This window comes from Pectinophora gossypiella, chromosome 8, assembly GCF_024362695.1.
Source record: "Pectinophora gossypiella chromosome 8, ilPecGoss1.1, whole genome shotgun sequence".
In the NCBI taxonomy this organism is placed as follows: domain Eukaryota; kingdom Metazoa; phylum Arthropoda; class Insecta; order Lepidoptera; family Gelechiidae; genus Pectinophora; species Pectinophora gossypiella.
The window spans coordinates 1,421,772-1,441,384 of record NC_065411.1 but is presented as its reverse complement, the minus strand read 5'-3'; the positions used below and the strand labels follow the sequence as shown (position 1 = coordinate 1,441,384).

The 19,613-nt window shown below is 42.2% G+C and overlaps 1 protein-coding gene across 1 annotated transcript in view; it reads right to left on the bottom strand.

Annotated features, from left to right (window-relative positions):
- LOC126369093 (dynein axonemal heavy chain 3) overlaps positions 1-19,613 on the bottom strand; it is a 73,063-nt gene that overhangs the window by 26,060 nt on the left and 27,390 nt on the right. Inside the window, exons 31-48 of the mRNA XM_050013386.1 lie at positions 15,463-15,568; positions 14,518-14,687; positions 13,484-13,598; positions 12,925-13,139; positions 12,043-12,249; positions 11,144-11,215; positions 10,451-10,594; positions 9,797-9,982; positions 8,399-8,625; positions 7,265-7,445; positions 5,841-5,988; positions 5,121-5,209; positions 4,543-4,656; positions 3,138-3,263; positions 2,307-2,467; positions 1,623-1,766; positions 995-1,114; positions 297-462 (exon numbers count right to left, since the gene is read on the bottom strand). Of these exons, the coding sequence (XP_049869343.1) occupies positions 297-462; positions 995-1,114; positions 1,623-1,766; positions 2,307-2,467; positions 3,138-3,263; positions 4,543-4,656; positions 5,121-5,209; positions 5,841-5,988; positions 7,265-7,445; positions 8,399-8,625; positions 9,797-9,982; positions 10,451-10,594; positions 11,144-11,215; positions 12,043-12,249; positions 12,925-13,139; positions 13,484-13,598; positions 14,518-14,687; positions 15,463-15,568 (2,691 nt within the window). The remainder of the gene's footprint in view (positions 1-296; positions 463-994; positions 1,115-1,622; positions 1,767-2,306; positions 2,468-3,137; positions 3,264-4,542; positions 4,657-5,120; positions 5,210-5,840; positions 5,989-7,264; positions 7,446-8,398; positions 8,626-9,796; positions 9,983-10,450; positions 10,595-11,143; positions 11,216-12,042; positions 12,250-12,924; positions 13,140-13,483; positions 13,599-14,517; positions 14,688-15,462; positions 15,569-19,613) is intronic.

Sequence of the window (19,613 nt, the reverse complement as noted above, 5' to 3'; positions counted from 1 at the left end):
ACTGGACCACGGAGGTCGTTATCTGTGCATCCATCAGTGAAGTTACTACATAAAATAACAAGTTCATAGCTATTCTGTTAGGTCAACGTGATAGGTAGTGAGCCGTATCGCCGTCTATTATGGTCGAGGTTGGTTGTTTGGTGGTGGTGGTGGTTATTAAATGTTAGTCATCTGAGGACTACGTATCAACAGTAGCTGCAAGTTGAGTCTTCGATTATTTGTGACTCTACCCACCCCATTAGGGATTACGGGCGTGAGTTTATAATAAGGTTAGTGAAATAAACAGGTATTTAAACCTCTTTCTGCTTCTCAACAACGACGGTATCCTGTTCAATCTTGATCATGAGCTTCTCTGTCTTATCGCTGGTTTCCACCAGCAGTGGCTGCAGATCGCGCAGGTTCTGCTGCATCACCGCTACCTGGCCTGCAGCGAAGTCCAGCTGCTCCAGACCTGTTTCGTAGCTGATAAGAACAGAATAAATTGTCATTATTTACTGATCACCTTATACCTCGTATAGTAAAACAACCAATCTCTGTAGAAGTGTCCGCGGCGTGTCTTGTCACAAGAGACGGCGTGTAACGACACTACAATCGATATTGCACTTTATTTGAACAGCCTTAACTTCTTAATTTGAGGGAACGAACGTATACTATCTACATAACATATTGTATGCGTATTTACAACACGGTTAGGAAGCTTTTCTAGAGTAAGCATAAATTATGGATTTCCATTTTTTCGATGTTAACAAACTTCCCTGCTTCCTTCAGTTTCAGAAATCGTTTCATGCACGCGCAACGGTTTAAAGTAGGCCGAATTAAACGGTTGCCTAGAAGAAATCGCTTTAAGCGATAAGGCCACGTACTAGTTAAGTCACTTTAGTAACTAGTAGATTTTATTTTGGTGCAATAAAGTATAATTGAATTTGACTGCATTGAAGAAGACTGCAATATGATTCTACAATATGACTTGTGACTTGACACTTGATATCCTCACCGTATTCTGGCCCTGTTAATCTGATCCACCTTCATAGCGTACATGGACTGAAACGCCTTGATCAGCTCCAGGTAGCTCGTCGGGGTCACATATACTTTTCTCTTCTGCTCGTCCCAGAATCTATACATGGAAACACAAAGTCCGTTCAATTACAATTCGAGTACATTATCGATAATCTGTTCAGCAGTGTTGTGAACCTTTTGAATTTCAAACCTTTGTAAAAAGAGAAGTTCAAATAAAAACTATAAAACACTTACTATCAAGTGAGATCGTAGTCAAATGCTTGCCTGTCATGCATAAGACAAGCAATTTCTCCTGTTTTATTTTAGATGAGGATTTGAGGATTGAATACTACATATATTATAATGAAGTTTTACTTGCTACGTCCGACTCCTCCATTCTGCCTATAGATATTCAATTCATCTAAATAGCAATATTGCAATTTGACGTTTGCAAATGTCAATTAACAATATTGCTTTTAAACACCTCTGTAGCATAAAACAAGTGTCATTTTCCTTTCATTTATGCCACTTACGACATCACTTGTGGACCTAGTAATACAAATAGTTTCAAAAATCTGATCTGGGTGACTCTGTCGCATCGACTAAAATAAGAAAACTATAGTGACCTGTCGCTGAGCTTGACCACAGTCATGTGGAACAGCTGGCAGATGTTGACGCAAGACTCGCACAACTCTTCGTTCATATTATGCATCTGCGAGATGAACATCGACGCCACTTTCTCCAGAGCCTCAGCTGGCCAAGCGGTGAACCTACAGGCAGGAAACTTGTATTAACATTATAACTTATCGTTGATTTGTCGCATATAGCATCACCTACTTGGCCGGAAAAATGAGGAGCGTTGAGGTCAAAATTTAGGACATTAGGCCCGAGGGTGCCCAGTTGAGCGCGAACCTCGGCTCAGGGCGTCGTCTAAGACCGTAGTAGGCCGATAGCGATAAACGTTGAGTGAGGGAAAACGACCACGCCGTGTTAGGTATCAGGATCCAGGTCCACGGATCACCTTACGTTCAGACAATCGGGTGATCAACCTGTAATGTCCTAACCAAACCAGGGCTCACAAAGTGTTATTGTTTACATGTCCCCACCAGGATTCGAACCTGGGACCAAGGAGGCTGTTAGGATAGGGTAGGTAGCCAATATCTCCACCAACCCGCACTGGAGCAGCATGGTGGAGTATCCTCCATACCACCTCCGGTTGATTGAGGATCCGGGAGGCATGTATATAGTTAGTTAACTTGTGTTGTGTTATGTTAGCCAATGTGGACTCGGGCTTTCGCTTTAAAACTCACCAATCAATAGTGCAGCAGTTGATGAGCGAGGGGAACATCCGCAGCCGGTTGCGGAACGAGTCTCCGATGGGCGACATGGCCAGCACTATGCGCAGGTTCGCCTTCACTCGCTCCACGTAGAACCCGAACATAGCTAGAGGAGTCGTCTCCATCTTCCTACCCTGAAAATGTATTTATTTATTTCGCCATATGGTATTATAAGCTCCTACAAATGTAAAACCTGTTTACAAGCATGCAGAGGGAGGCCTTTGCTGAGCGCCATCGCCAGAATAGGTAGGTAGGTTTAGAAGAGCCTACCTATTCTGGCGGTATGCGTATTTTTTTATGATTTCTGCAAATGGCCAAAATTGACGAAAATATTCCTTTATTATAAATAGTTTATTTAAACTAATAATTATTATTATGAAGTGTTCTGGAACTACTGAACCACTTGTGAAAATTCCTTCACCAGGAAAAAGCAACATTATACCTAAGTGCTATATTTGATAACCAAATTTCAGACCCGGGCTTTCACAACACTTTGATAGTAAGTATAAATGCTCCGGCGCTACATATGTGCGCCTTTTAGCAACTATCCAATGGCGAAGCACCTTTTGTTTTTTACATAAACATATTTTTTGTCGATTGTCTCCTCCGTCTAAAACTACTGCAGCGTTTTAAAAAGTAGCCGCAATGAACACCTCAGCACAGGACCCTAGACGTTCTTAAAAAAACAAATACAAAATATACAATTCCGTAATTTGGTACGTAGTATATGGTTAATCCATGGTAGTATAATCGTATATTCTCTGCTCTGGTGCATTACGGATAGACAAAGGAAACAATACTCACAGCCTCTCTGACAGCGTTCTGCATCTTGTCGAGTATCTCCACCTTTTCGTCCATGCCGTACAGGTTGGGGATGTCGCCGGTGTTCAGAAGCATGTTGATGTCTTCCACCATACCCTCGTACATTATCTGAACAATCAAGACCGTTAAACATAGTCATCATCTACCTAACGTTATCCCGTTTCCGCTTACCTAAGCTAAACATTTGCTAGGTCCGGTTTTTATAGAAGCGAATACTTGTCTGACCTTTCAACCCGCGAAGGGAAAATCAACCCATTATAGGTTAGTTCACATACCTTCGAAACGCATTTCTTGGGAATGTGGGTTTGCTCACGGTGTTTTCCTTCATCGCTGAGCACGTGATAATAACTTTTATGATTCTTTGTTCTATGGTAAGGTGTTCTACGTGTTCTACAGGTAATACAAAATCGTTTCATGCGGAAAGCCACGGGAGCTCCGTGGTTCCTTCGCAATGAAAATCTGCACATTGACCTAGGTCTGCCAACCATTGCCCAATGGCTCAAATTAGCTTCCAAACGTTTTTTCGATTCTGCTCCGCACCACCCAAATCCCCTGGTAGTTGCGGCTTCCGATTACATCCCGCTTAGGGACGGTACTGAAAAGTATCGGCGTCCGAAGGACGTAATATACGATCCCGACGACCCGATTACTCTAGCCATAGAGGCAGCCAATCAGCTCGCGACACCAAACACTTCAGGACCCCGATACCGACCCCGCCGGCGTGGTCGACGATTTCCCTCATTCAGCGCTTATCGCTATCGACCCGCTAGGGTCGATTAATTCTTTCAAATATTTAAATATTTTTTCCTCTCAGACGACGCCCTGAGCCGAGGTTCGCGCCCAACTGGGCACCCTCAGGCCTGTTGTCTTAAACGTTGTACCGGGTGAGAGCCTTCAGCGCTCCCCATTTGTCCGGCCAAGTAGTTAATGCCATCTGCGGCAAATCTACAATAAGTCACGTCAAAAAAAAAAAAAAAAAAAAAAAAAAAAAAAAAAAAAAAAAAAAAAAAAAAAAAAAAAAAAAAAAAAGGTGTTCTTTTAACTCGGACGGGATATACCTATGCCTTGGTTATCGGTATGAGATTGAAAGGATATTGCAACTTGGCTAATCCCTCCATGCAGTATCACGTTAAATGTCACAGACTTGCAGCGCCGGTTCGAACCCCGTTAACACTGAGTTATTAATTTATCTAGCAATTTTCACTAACAGTTGGCTCGACCATTATAGGAGATAGCAGTCACTACCATAACGTCGTGTGAATTGTGATTTATTTCATCTTGCGATGGCTAAAAGTTGTGTATGCAAGTGTATGTGGACTTTAAATTAGTGTTCTTTAATGAACCTACATTTTGATTACGTCTTCAAGATGATAATGATGACACGTACCTGATTGTCAGCGAAGAGGAACACAATAGGTTTCCCAATGATGCCAGCTTTCATGAGCAGCTTACGAATGTCGTCTCGCCACTCATTTTGACCGTACACCCGGGATATTTCAATCTGGGGGCATAAAACATCTGGTGTTAGAATAATTGTATAATTTCAACAAGCTCGTCCTTGTTATTACGTCGATACTTCTTCAGAATAGCTCAGAGATAGATACTACGACCAGTAAGACTGAATTATGAAGGTCTTGCTTTGACAAAATATTTTTTGTGCCTTTTGAACTTGCCACCGTAGTGAAGGAATTCGCCAATCTGCGTGGGTAGTTTCTTTTTTCATTCATGCACTTTTGACGCGCTAATGACATGTTACCTATGGGTGCATTATCACTAAAAAGCGGAAGAAACGAACGGAGATAAACATACTTTATTGAGCACAACGGACACAGATACAGAAATAGTAGAAAGGAAACTCTGTCGCCGTTTATTTCGCGATGACCGATCCTGCACATCTCTGCATCATTTGTGGGAACCCTCACGCAGAGACAGTTTGCTAATAAAAGATAAATCATTTTATTTCACCTGAACTACGTTCATTTCAAGAATGCTAGCGGCCAATTTGACTGCGCTAGATCTGCCGCTACCGCCAACACCCACAAGCAGCAGGTTACCTGCAGAAGACATAAAAAATATGAATACGTGTTTGACCACAATCTCAATTGATGCTAGCATCATAATAGCATGCATAACCGCATCTGCCCTTTCGTGATCGTGAATAGCAGCTCTGCCTTGTGGATGCAACCAGTCAAGTCAAGATGTTTTAAAGAAAGGTTAGGTCAAGAGTACATTAAACCATCGATCGAAAATTTTGATGAGAGTAGAGAAGCGAAGGCAAGATGTCAGGAGTTCTGCCTACGTAGAGCGTGATCTTATGTTAAGTATGTATGCAAACGTCAGTGGAGCTGCGTAGTGGAGTATGCTCCAAACCCCGGTTGATCGAGGGGCGGCCTACCTGCATGTATAGGATGTTTATGTTATGTATAAGTCACTGTGGTACTGTGGTTCACCGGCTTGCTTCTCAAACGAGGAGTGCCAGTTCAAAGCCCACCACCACCACCAGACTACCACTTGCACCAATGAGTTCTTAATTTCACTAACACAATAGGATCGACCATAATAGACGGCCACACGGGTCACCACTTCTCACGTTGGTTATAGACAGGTCGGTGAGGTGTGGGTACTTGGTTAATCTTGCGATGGATGTACCTCTGACTACCCCAATTGGGATATAGTGGAACTGACCGTTATCCTGCAGCAACACTCGCGTACTTCTAGAGATGTGGTCGAGCGCGTAGCGGAACATGACCAGCGACATTGGAGAGGACGACACCACGTTGTACTCCGACAGATAGTACTCCATCTTCTGACCCATGTCCACTATGTCCATCACCTGCGAGAGAAGGTAGACTGGGTCAATGGTAAATTATAAAACGTTAATCTAGAAATAGAAGCTAGTCTAGGATTAACAAAAATCAATTGAATTTGACGTTCTGAATAAGAATTACGTAGTAAGCAGGACCTGTCAAATCTTCAGGTTAGGTAAGCGAACCCTGTGAAAAAAACGGGATAATACTAGAGAGATGATGATGAGTATGAATTACGTAACAATCAGTAAGTACGACGTTTGACCACGTTTATTGATGACGTCACCATTTTGTACTCACATACAAACGCCATATAAACGATGTTTGTTGTTTTGAATGTTTTAACGTTTCGAAAAAAGTATTTCACTTGACTACGTCATCATCTAGGAACACTTTTCGTCCTCGGGGATGTAGCTGCTTCAATGTTGCATTTATCCAAGCAGGTTCTTCACGGAAACCGCACCGCGCGCGGCGTGAATTATAGAATAGAATAGAAAAAGTTTATTATAAAAGGACGCCACACACAAAGACAACAACATCATATCTTTCCACTAAAACAATTACAAAAAAGCAGGATGTTTGTCGAAATGATCATAAGGTGGTGGTGGACGTCCTGAGATAAAAGGGCTCAGCACAAGTCGCGGCGTGAACCACGACGCTGATATTATGTAGACCCTGTTGGGTGACGCACGAACATCGTGTTCCATAAACAAGATTAATGGTGTATATACATTATAATATATACCAAATTATTTTAATAGAATTAGAGTGTACATAGACAAATATTATCGCAAAGATGTATACGTAAATACTTAAGGTTAGAATAAAAAAGAAAGTTATTAATGTAGGTAAAACTAGTAAATAAATGTAATAATATAAACAAATACGAATTCCATCAATGTGTATTGTGTAGTCTGTCTGTGTTAGTACCTATCTATCGCGCGCGCCGCACCCCGGTCGGTAAAGTAGTTTGGTTACTACGGTAGTACTTATAAATAAAATATTTTTTCCCATTCGACTGCCGCGCCGCCGAACGGGCACGACGTATTCCTAAAGTAAAGCGAAATTATAAATTTGTAAATTTGTAATAGAATTGCGTATATTAATTAAAAAGAAAAAATAAAGGGAATCAAATAAAGCAACTATACATTAACCAAATTAGAAACAAAAAAAAATATATCGAGGACTTCCGCCAATAGATAGACGCAGCGAATGATATCTGCGGTATATAGACGTCGTACGGCTATTGGTCGGCAGCTGCCGCAACGCGAGAGCTGGTCACAGATCGTCATTGTCACATACCTGGTCATAGATCTTGGGGTCGGCGTCCGGCTCCATGTAGTTGCCGAAGAAGATATTAGCAGCGTGTTTGTTGGAACACTTCTCGTCTTCAGGTATGTAGCCGGTCTCTTTCATCACCGCCTCCATGTGCACGCGGAAGTTCCCGTACACCGAGTGGAACACCGTGTCGAACAACTTTAGCCTGGATAGGGAACATCAGATTATCTATATATACAAAAGCGGGGTCTGACTCAATCACTCATTACAAAATCTTGGAAACTACAAGTGCTAGGAGTTTGACATGGGGTTTCCTTCTAGGAGCGAATTTTGCGCATTTCCACACCTGACGCGGCAAAAAATGGTTAAAAGTAAGTTTATACGAAATATTGTAATTTTAAAGTTAGAATCGTGAAGTTACGCGGACGGAGTCGCGGGCGGAGGGCTAGGAAAATATACAGAATACTTAGGGGGATAACTCAGACCGCGATTCTGAGATAATATCAAGTGGAATTTTCCGTCGTAAGTTTTCGTTACGATATCACTAACCCTCTGTATAAACACAAAAAGCTTACGTACGTCCCACTAATGCTGGGCATCCCTTATTGAACTGGAGGTGATTGACATGGGTAGGAGATTCTTATTGAATTGCCTTCTTTGACTAACCAAACTGAATACAGAACGATATGAAATATACGGTGATCAGCCCGCTACTATGCAATGATCCATCACATTATGAAGGACACAATCCCTCTGTCGGTTTCTACGATATGGCCGGGAATCACAGCTTACGTATCGCTTTTCGTGAAATAATAATAACTGGCACATCGACCATGTCTTCTTCTTATCGTGTGGGTTATGAGGTGGAATACCAACCGCATCAACCCTGGTGTCAGGGTTATTACTGAGCCGCCAAAGGCCCCTGACATGGCTCATGTAACGACTACATACTTACATCAGTGAGTAGTAAGCGAGACCAACGGCTTAACGTGCCTTCCGAAGCACGGATCATCTTACTTTCAGACAATCGGGTGATCAGCCTGTAATGTCCTAGCCAAACTAGGGATCACAAAGTGATTTTTGTGATAAGTCCCCACCGGCATTCGAACCCGACCTCAACCTTATTTACATGAGAAGGAAGATCGTTATATAACTTACCTATCCGTCTCATCGATGAGACGATCGTAGAACACTCTGTAAACCTCATGTATCCACAGGACGACAAGTTTGTTCAGGTCCTTCATCCTGCTGGATGGTACCAGCATGACACCCTTGATGACTCTCGCGAAGTCACGCAAGTTGAACAAGTAGTGGCATTTGCTAGGTGTTGGCAGAAACTGGGTAGTGACGTTCCTGAACACTTCCATTGTCGCAGATACCACGGTCTGGAGAACATTCGGACGTACAGTTACAGTTAAGTGTTATGTGCAATTGTGAGTATACATGTATTTAGTTAGGACCCTGTCGCACTCACATTTTTAACATTTTAGTGTAACTTTTGTTTTAAGTTGTTAAAAAAGTGAATGCGACAGGCTTCTGAACTGTGCACGTAATCATTTCCGCGGCCGTTTATACGCGCACTATTCAAGACCTTCACGAAGCCACTGACGATGTCGTAAGCGTGGCCAATTATGGGTCAGCAAAAATATAGTACCGATCGCCATCGACTCGCAAAGCAGAAGAACATACGCTCGAAGTAAGCAGAGCTACAATACGTCAGAAGACAACTAGCACCCCCTTTTAAAACAACCTTCTTTTTATCCTCTCCTTTTTCACATTCAAAAAGAACATTTAGCAGCCATGTGGTATTGTCGTTTAAATAAAACGTGCGCGACTTATCCTGCCTCGCAAAGCATACACTACGGGTATAACCTGTCCAAATTCAATGAAACCTTGCATCAAAGACGATGCGTGCCCACGAGGCCTCTCATTCGCGAGACTTATGCATGATAAAGTATAGAAATAGGAACATTGACTACTTCGTCACACACTGTGGTACAGCCATCAGCAATATCATGTACCCATTTTAGAACCCTGTTAATTTGTCAAAAATAATGTAATGTGACATGGTTTCAAGGTTGTGTGTGTGTATACATATTAGTACTCGTGAAACGGCCTCCGTGGTCCAGTGGTTGAGCGTTGGGCTCACGATCCGGAGGTCCCGGGTTCGATTCCCGGTGGGGACATTTCACAAAAATTACTTTGTGGTCCCTAGTTTGGTTAGGACATTACAGGCTGATCACCTGATTGTCCGAAAGTAAGACGATCCGTGCTTCGGAAGGCACGTTAAGCCGTTGGTCCCGGTTACTACTTACTGATGTAAGTACGTAGTCGTTATATGAGTCATGTCAGGGGCCTTTGGCGGCTCAATAGTAACCCTGACACCAGGGTTGATGAGGTTGGTAATCCACCTCACAACCCACACGATAGAAGAAGAAGTACTCGTGAATGTACATTAGCTTGCATCTCAATCGGGGAACACCGGTTCGGACTTGCGCACCAATGAGTTATTAAGTAATTTCGCCGTTAAACAATCTGCAAAATGATTATGATTACCTTGCTCTGCCTCTGTAGCGTATCATTGAATCCTTTGGCAAAGTGCCAGTCCATTATTGTGCAGAAAATCTTGTTGAGCGTGTTGTCTTCGAACGAGTCCAGGGCCACCAGGAACGTGTGGCGCGTCAGCCGGGAGGAGATCAGGTTGGACCCGCCCCCTGGAGGCAGCATGGCGCATACTAGCAGCTGGAAATATAATTACTTACTATTATTAATTTCAATTTCAAAATATGTATTTGCTCGTAAAACACACACACACTTACACACATTTGTTACAGCTTTTCATTATTAATTTTGCCAATATGTGTACAGTAAAGAAAAAAATCAATGAAAATAGGCAGTTCATGTAAACTTATTGGTATGTAAATAGGCAATTGACACATTAATGTATATATTTACTTAAGCTCACGACTAACTCCCAGAGTTACATCCATCGTAAGATGAACTAAGTACCCACACCCCACCAAGCTTTCTGTTAAACCAACATAATAGGCGGTAAGCCGTATCGATGCTGCTGCTGCCTTAAGAACAAAACTTAAACTGAATTATTTTACTAATTATTTATTAGGTAAATTGCCAGAAAGTGCCAGCACGTCGACTTCATCGCCATTTAAATATATAACTCCTGCCTCACCTACAGTTTCATAAACTCACCACATCGACCACCTCCTGGCGCACCATCTCCTTGAGGTCGTACCAGTGTCCGTGGTCGACCCACTGCCGCAGTAGTTCCAGCGGCGGCTGCGCCCCGTATGTCTCCTTCTGAGGCATGCTCAGGTCGTCCACGAAGAGGACGCACTGGGGACGATAAGGAAGGAATTGGTTGTATTACATAATAGATTTGGAGTGGTCGACGATTTCCCTCATTCAGCGCTTATTGCGCCCCACTTCCAGGGTCCATTAATTCAAATACAATCCTTTCAGACGTCGCCCTGAGCCGAGGTTCGCACGCAACAGGGCACCCTCAGGCCTGTTCTTAAAATTTGTACCAAGTGAGAGCCTTCAATGTTCCTCGTTTGTCCGGCCAAGCATTTAATGCCATTTGCTGCAAATCTACAATAAATTACATCAAAAAAGCACAGGCGGCAAGGGATCCGTGTCGAGAGTTTTGTTTTGACCAATAGACACAGCAGCTGATGTCTACGTGAATAAACGTTGTACAGCTATTGGACGAAGCCCTTGATATAATTCGCAGCACGCGCGGTTGGGAACTCAGGCCGCAGGCGCTGATGGTATTTATGACTTAGTCGCAACGGGCTTTCACGATTTCAAAATATTAATACTAGAGGTATTGAGAAAAGGTATTTTGCTAGCACATCCATAATAATTTGAAATGCAAGAACTCACCTTCTTACCCATAGACGGCCCAAATACGCCTTTCCGTCGTCTGTCTACTTTGGACATTATAATGTCTTGTGTCTGTAATAATAATAGTCAACTTTTGTTAAAATTATTACTCAACATCATCATCCATTCTGATTTATGATGCGGATAAGTAAGTGCTAAGTGTGTGTGGTAAGTGCTAGTGTTGGAATAGGGAGGCCTAAGCATACATACAGCGATCAGATCCAGGATCAAAAAAGAAATGCCAGGTCAAGAGTACTATAAACTGGCGAGCATGCATGAAGTCTTTGATGATTGCGGAGGAAACCAAGGTAGCGAGCCAGAATCGTAGTAAGTGGAGTTCCCAAACGAGAAATAAGCGTGATCCATAAATATTCGAGCTAATTTCAAAAATCACTACATTGATTCGCTTGCGGTATTTACTGTTATGATCTGTTAAGATATCATTTCTAGAAGACTAACATAGTGCTAATAGTTTTACGCAGGCGCAGCCGGGTTGCAGTCCTCAGCACAAAATAAAAATAAGAAAACTAGTTTGGTGAAATACAGGTACTTAGTTCATCATGCGATGGTAGTGCTGACAATCTTATTTTTATATTTATTTATCGGCCACTGTAGTCCAGCGCTTGTGCGTTGGGCTCACGATCCGGAGATCCCTGGTTCGAATCTCGGTGGGGACATAATTCGGGTAGGACAATACAGGCTGATCACCTGACTGTCCGAAAGTTAGCTTCACGCCCAACAAGACACGTTAAGCCGTTGGTCCCGGTTACTACTTACTGATGTAAGTGCGTAGTCGCGACATGAGCCATGTTCGTGGCTTTTGGCGGCTCAATAATAACCCTGACCTCACAGCCCACACGATAGAAGGAAAGAAGATTTATGTATGATACACATATTACCTGATTTGCGGAAGTCCTAGCCGAGAAGTTGATGGTGTTAGTGATGTAGCGCTCCTTGGCCAACCCCAGCAGGAAGTTGAGCACCAAGGAGGACTTTCCGGTGCCGGTGGGGCCCACTATGAGGATCGGGATGCGGTAGCGAACCATTTTCGTTACGAAGTAACGCAGGCACGCGTTCTCGTTGGTTAGGATTATTATATCGTTCACCTGGAGGATTTTTTTTATTAAAAACACTCATTGATAGACAAAATTCTATGTCAGTTTAGAATCTAAATAATATCTATGTTGGTGATATCGTAACGAATACTGAAGGGGATGATTCGAACCATGATTCTGAGTTCATATCAAGTGGAATTTTCCGTCGCAAAATTCATGAGTTTTTTAAATTATATTCAATACTTTTGCTTGTATCTCTGTATTTGTTACGATGTCACTTACACCCCGAACAAGTACGTATAGGTAGGTAGTACGTATGGATGTTAAGTGACATCGTAACAAATACTGAGGGGGACGATTCAGAACATGGTTCTGAGTTGATATCACGTGGAATTACCTATAGGAAAAAATCATTATAATTTTAGCGCCTTTTTAGATTATTTTCAGTTCCATACTTTTGCGACGGAAAATTCCACTGCAGTTTATATACAGGGTGTTAGTGACATCGTAACGAAAACTTTGAGGCATGATCCAAACCATGATTCTGAGTTGATATCAAGTGGAATTTTCTGTCTGACTTGCTCATCACGAAATTTCATAAACTAAAAGTTTTGCATAGGGGTTTTTTAGGACGTAGTTGCTCACTAAGACGAGATTTTGCGAAATTTAACCCCATAGAATCAATTTGAAAACTGACGAACCTTCTTGGGCAGAGACTGTACGTACCTTGGCGTTCGGAGGCACGGGCACCTCCTTCTCGAGCTCGGCCCAGGGCATCCAGGTGCCGTTGTTGCGCTTATCATACACGAAGTCGAACACCAGGTCCTTGTCAGGGAACAGCTGGTTCTTGGTCAGCTTGAAGCACTTGGGCTTAGGGTGGCTGGAGATGTTGCCATCCAACAGCTTGCGGAAAAATGTGTCGAACAACTTGCGGCTTTCACCTAGTAAAAAAGACTCTAAGTCATAACATAAAGCAGCGCATATTTATAGCCCACTGCTGGGCACAGAGGGGTTAAAAAGGCACATCGAAGCAATTCACCTAAAAAAGCAATATTGAAATTTGACATTTGCGCATATAAAAGTAAGTGCGCAATGCCAACAAACATGAATTCGAAAACAAATTCGGAAATCATTGGTAGACTCGTGCTGGATTCGAAACCGCGACCTCACAGTGAGAGTCAAGCGTTCTTCCAACTACCACGCTACACACGCAGGCACCTTCCAGTTACTACGGATTTTTAGCAAGAAATCTAAGCGTAATTTTAAACAGTACTGGTTATATTACCGTCTATAGATGCGCAGAGTCCCCACAACAGACTGAAGATGAAGGTGCACTGCAGCCAGAGCGTGCTGAACTGAGACTCGCTCTCCAGCAGACACGAGAACATCCGCGTGAATGACTGCAAGTATACAAGTAAACAGTAAGTTGTCATCATCACAGAATAAAAAAGAGGGCCACGGGGTAAAATTCCGTCAGAGTAAGAATATTTCGGAGGAGCTCGGTGGTGCAGCGGTTAACGCGCTCGGTCTGCGATTGTTGAAGTAAAGCAACTTTCGCAAAGGCCGGTCATAGGATGGGTGACCACAAAAAAAAGTTTTCATCTCGAGCTCCTCCGTGCTTCGGTAGGCACGTTAAGCCGTTGGTCCCGGCTGCATTAACCATCAATCCGCACTGGGCCCGCGTGATGGTTTAAGGCCAGATCTCCCTATCCATCTGTAGGGAAGGCCCGTGCCCCAGCAGTGGGGACGTTAATGGGCCGATGATGATGAAGAATATTTCGAACAAATAGTTGTTGATTTCCGGGGGCGTCTTTTCGAACCCTGGTACCGGATTACCACCAATGAGTTATTAATTTATATTAAGTGCAGTTTTCACTAACACAGCTGAGTCTACCATTATAGACGGCGATACGGCTTACCACCACGTCTATATAACAGAAAGCTCGGGGAGATGTGGGTACGTAATTCATCTTGCGAAGGATGTATTTCTGACTATCTTAGTTGGCATATAGTCGTTATGTTTCTTATTGTGATTACATATAAACGTCATTAGTTAAATACATGTATGTAAAAATTGACAGTTCAAAGTGTAGGGTAGTCAGAGGTGCATCTATCGCAAGATGAACTAAGTACCCACACCTCACCGAGCTTTCTGTAAGACCAACGAGATAGGAGGTGAGCCGTATCGCAGTCTACAATGGTCGAGCCAACTGTGTTAATGAAAAGATTAGAAAAGTTAGTTATAAAACATTATCTATGACAGTTTAGATGTAAAAATTGTTAATAAAGATATATTATATTTGAGTTTGAGTTTCATACATAGAATTGATGTATCTCGCCGACGTGCACGAAGTGGTGGCACTTGACGAGCAAGAACTCGAAGATGGCGGGCACCAGCCAGTTGATCAGTTCCTGGATTAGCTCGAACTGTTCAGGGATCAACTTCTTGCTTAGGTGGACGTTGTAGGATGCTAGGAACGCTCGCCAACCTGGGAAGTCGGACTGAATGTAGTATGGCTAGCAGTGAACGCAAAATAGTTACGAAACAATTCACGTGTTAGTTATTGCGTTTCACACGGTAAAGAATTTGTAAGACAATATGGTAACGTATGGATTCAGTAGCGATGCTTGCCACCGGCGCTGTTCCGGCCATGTTAATACCATCTGAGGCAAATCTACAACAAGTCACACACAAAACAAGCAGTTTTACCGGCAATCTTCCTACTATAGCGAAGGACCCTCTGTTTTACATAGTATATTAACTACTTACTCCATGGTAACGCCTGGAGCTTCTTTTCACTTACTTTTTTTTATATATCAAGTGTAATTAGGGAATGCAATCCCGATCTCGCGGGATCCCGATCGCGCGCAATTTGATTATGCTGATTTCCAAAGAAAACCTACTTATTTAGTTAGTAATATTGAAGAACAAAGGTTTGTATTTTCTTTCAATTTTTTTTTAATGTTTTTGTTTTAATTAAACTAACTATCACAAAGAAGCAGTTTTCATCGTTTTCAGCCACTTTACATTTTTTTTATAAACTTGATATTTCCAATCCCGCGGGATCTTGAGTCGGGATTGCATTCCCTGAGTGCAATATCGGTTTTTAGAAGAATTGCTCCAATGTGGCTATTTTAGATCCTCTAAATGTTGTAGGTTCCTACATTTTCATTAGAAGACTACCACGTTACACCGGCAGTTTCTATCAGATCTGTTTTGAAATTGCAGAAGTTTAGATTCTTACATATATGAGTCTAACGTACCCAACTGTTCAGGCTCCATGTAGATCATCCCGCAGCGCGACACGGTGGCGGGCGACGCAAACTCCAAGTCCGCCGGCTCGAAGATCAGGTTCATTTTGTTCGTCATCTGTAGTACCATCGCGTGAGTGGATAACTATACATATATCTATACATATATCTATACATAAGATCACGCCTTTTCCTGTTAGGGTAGGCAGAGACCACGAAATCCCACTTAATACGATCCTGGCACACCAGTTTCGCTTCTTCCAAAGACTGGATCTGATCGTTGTATGAACGCCTAGGTCTTTTCTGTTCCAAATCTACCACTTACATTCACGTCTTAAAGCTTTATTGTAAGATTACTTTCATTCATTCTCTCTACATGTCCGTGACCATGAAGCATCCCTTTCTTCAATAATTTATCAAATATGTTAATGCAATACGAAACAAGAATGATGTATGCTACACCGACAAGAGCGTGGCTCTTAAATTGATGATGATCCTAAAGTGTGTACATAAAGGGTGTTAGTGATATCGTGACGGAAACTTTGAAGGATTATTCAGACCATGATTCTGAGTAGATATCAAGTCATGAATACCTAGGTACTTATATGGCTACTTCTATGTACTTGTACGTGGTGTAAGTGACATCGTAACGAATACTGAGGGGGATGATTCAGCTCATTATACTTGTAGGATTTTGGAATTCCACGAAACGAATGTATCTAAAAGAGGTCTATAATATTTTTTTTGTCTAGGGCAATGTTCTAGACTTATCTACCAGTGGCGTGACTTTGACTTTTTCTGGTAATGGCGAAACGATTACATTTGTAAGGTGAAAAAAATAATATAAACTGAGTGAAACTGATTTCCCGAGCTTTTATTTCCATCCCACAACTTTTGGGGGCTCGTCCGGGATGGAAATATAGTGTGAGGGCAAGAAAAGGTGTTTTTAAGGTGAAAACGGAGGAAGGAGAATTTTATAAGGTGGACGGCGAAGGTGAATAATGGCGGAAGGCGTAAAAGAAGGTGATGAAGATGGACAGGCGACTATGTCATTTGCAGGCGGTTACGATAGGTTTGTCGGCAAGTTCGATGGAACCGACAAAACCCTAAGTTCTTCAAAATGGCTGGAAGATATAGAGGAAAATGCGGAATTATTTGGCTGGACATCAAAACAGAAACTTATTGTGGCGCGGCGTTGTCTAACCGGCACGGCGGAATTATGGGCGAAATCTGAAAAAGTATTCAAAAAATACGATGACTTCAAGGTGGCTCTGCAAAGGGAATTTCCAGACAGTATCAACGTGAAGGAAGTACACGAGATTATGGCTTCAAGAAAGAAAAAGAGGGATGAAACTTATTACGAATATATGCTCGTGATGAAAGAATTAGGCAAACGCGGCAAATTTCCTGATTATGTAGCAATACAATATATAATAGACGGGATCGTCGACTACGAAAACAACAAATCTATATTATACAGCGTGACTACGTATCCAGTCCTGAAAGAAAGATTGGCGATTTACGAAAATATGAAGTCTAAGATGGCGACAAAACGGCAAGAGCCGGCACAAGCGCCGAGGCAGAGATTTAGAGAGCATGGCAGTTATTCGGCGGACGCAGCGAGAGCGGCGGCTCGACATTGCTATAAGTGCGGCGAGAAAAATCACATAGCAAGTACGTGCAAGAATGGTTTGAAATGTTATAAGTGCAATCAGTACGGACATATAGCGACGGCATGCATAAATTCGAAGCAACGTGATGCGGTGCAACCGATGGCGACGACGAGTAAACAACGTGAAGTAAGCTATGGTGGCGTTGGCGGCGGCGGAAACGCGGTAAAATGGGAACCCCGCGCAATGTGTTTGAAGTCGGCGGCGGATTCGTTCACAAATTATGACATCGGTGAGGTTGGTAGCACTGAAAACCAAAATTTGTTTATGGGCGTTCAACATGGCGGCGACGCGCGCGACGACAGCGGGAATGACAAGAACTGTCAATGTCAACAACCGGCGTTCAACGTAAACATTATGTCGCGAAGTGAAAATAAATCTGAAAAAATGATACAAATTAGTGGCGTAAACATTAACTCTTTGATAGATTCCGGCAGTGATGTGAACTTAATAACGGTGGATTTGTTTTTCGAGCTCAATGTGACTTCGTACGTCAAAGAAAACATCGAATTTTCTGGACTTGGTGCGGCGAAAGTTTCTTCTTTAGGCAGGACTGAATGTGAACTGAATATCGACGGATACTGTTGTACTACTACATTCTATATTGTGCCCAAAGATGTAATGCCTTACAAAGTTATTCTAGGTCAGCCATTTTTACAAAACATAACACTGGTTTTTGATAGGGGGTTAGTGAATGTTGTGTCCCGTGAGAACGGTAGTCTTTTAAATTGTTTGATTGCAGATGTCACAGAAGAACCGATAGCTTACATGCCAAACCAGCAGTTGAAGGATCAGGTACGGAATCTTGTCAAGAATTACAGCCCAGTGCAAACGAAGGAGGCACCTGTTGAGATGCACATTGTGATGAAGGACGACATCCCAGTTGCTCAGCGACCAAGGCGTCTGGCTATCAAGGAGCAACAAGAAGTTGATACCCAGGTGAGTGAGTGGTTAACAAGAGGCATTATAAAGCCTAGTTTTTCAGAGTATGCAAGTCCATTGGTACTTGTGAAAAAGAAGGATGGTACTACCCGAGTATGTGTAGATTATAGGAAGGTTAATGAGAAGATGGTGAAGGACGAATTTCCTCTACCAATTATAGAAGACCATATTGACAAGCTACAAGGAGCAAAAGTTTTTAGTAAACTTGACCTAAAAGATGCGTTTTTCCATCTAAAGATAAATGAGAAGTGTACAAAATACACCTCATTCGTGAGACAGAATGGACAGTATGAGTTCACTAGAGCACCCTTCGGTTTGTCAATTTGTCCGAACTATTTCACACGGTTTATCAATTCCATTTTCAGAGACATCATTGTGGAGGACGGAGTGCTAATATTTATTGATGATGTGATCATACCGTCAGTAACTTACGAAGAGGGGGTGATGAAGCTAGAAAAGGTCCTGCGAAGAGCTGCAGAGTACGGCTTGCTAATAAACTGGAAAAAAAGTGAGTTACTTACCACTAGAGTTGAATATCTGGGGCATGTAGTGGAGAATAGTACCGTAAAGCCATCAACGGACAAAACTGACGCAGTCATGAAGTTCCCTCAGCCTCAAACACGTAAGGAGCGACAAAGTTTTATTGGACTTACCTCATATTTCCGTAAATTTATCCAGGACTATTCGACGATAGCAAGACCGCTTACTGATTTACTAAAAAAGGACAAGTATTTTCATTTTGGAGAACAGGAGAAAATTGCTTTTCAAATGTTGAAGCACAAGTTGTCTGAGCACCCGGTACTGCGAATATTTGATCCAGCGTTGGAAACACAGCTGCATACAGACGCATCCCAACTGGCATATTCTGCAATTCTTATGCAGAGAGACCCTAATGATTGTTGTTTCCATCCTGTACACTATATGAGCAAGAAGACATCTGATGCAGAAAAGAAGTATTCAAGTTATGAACTGGAGGCTCTAGCAATAGTAGAAGGTGTTAAGAAGTTCAGAAAATACTTGATTGGTATTAGATTTACAATAGTAACAGACTGTTTAGCTTTTGAAATGACCTTAAAGAAAAAAGATTTAGTTACCAGGATTGCAAGATGGATTATGCTTCTGCAAGAATTCAACTATAAAGTGGAACACCGAGCAGGCTCGAGGATGCGACATGTGGACGCTTTAAGTAGAAACCCATATGTTGGACTGATGGTAAACAGTATTCACAATCAACTAAGAGAAGCTCAAGATCAAGATGAAGGATTAAAAGCTATAAAGGACATTTTGAAAGGCGGTACCTACAAGGATTATTGGGTAGAAAATAACATTCTTTTCAAAGGAGATCAAAGACTTATGGTTGTGCCCAAAAGTATGGAAAAGCAAATTTTCAAGAATACACATAGCAATGGACATTTCTCTAGCAAGAAGATGAAGGAGTTGATTAACAAGGATTTTTTTATTTCAGATGTGGACAAGAAGATTAATGATTACCTGTTGACATGCATCCCTTGCATTCTAGCATCAAGAAAAAGTGGAAGGCAGGAAGGATAC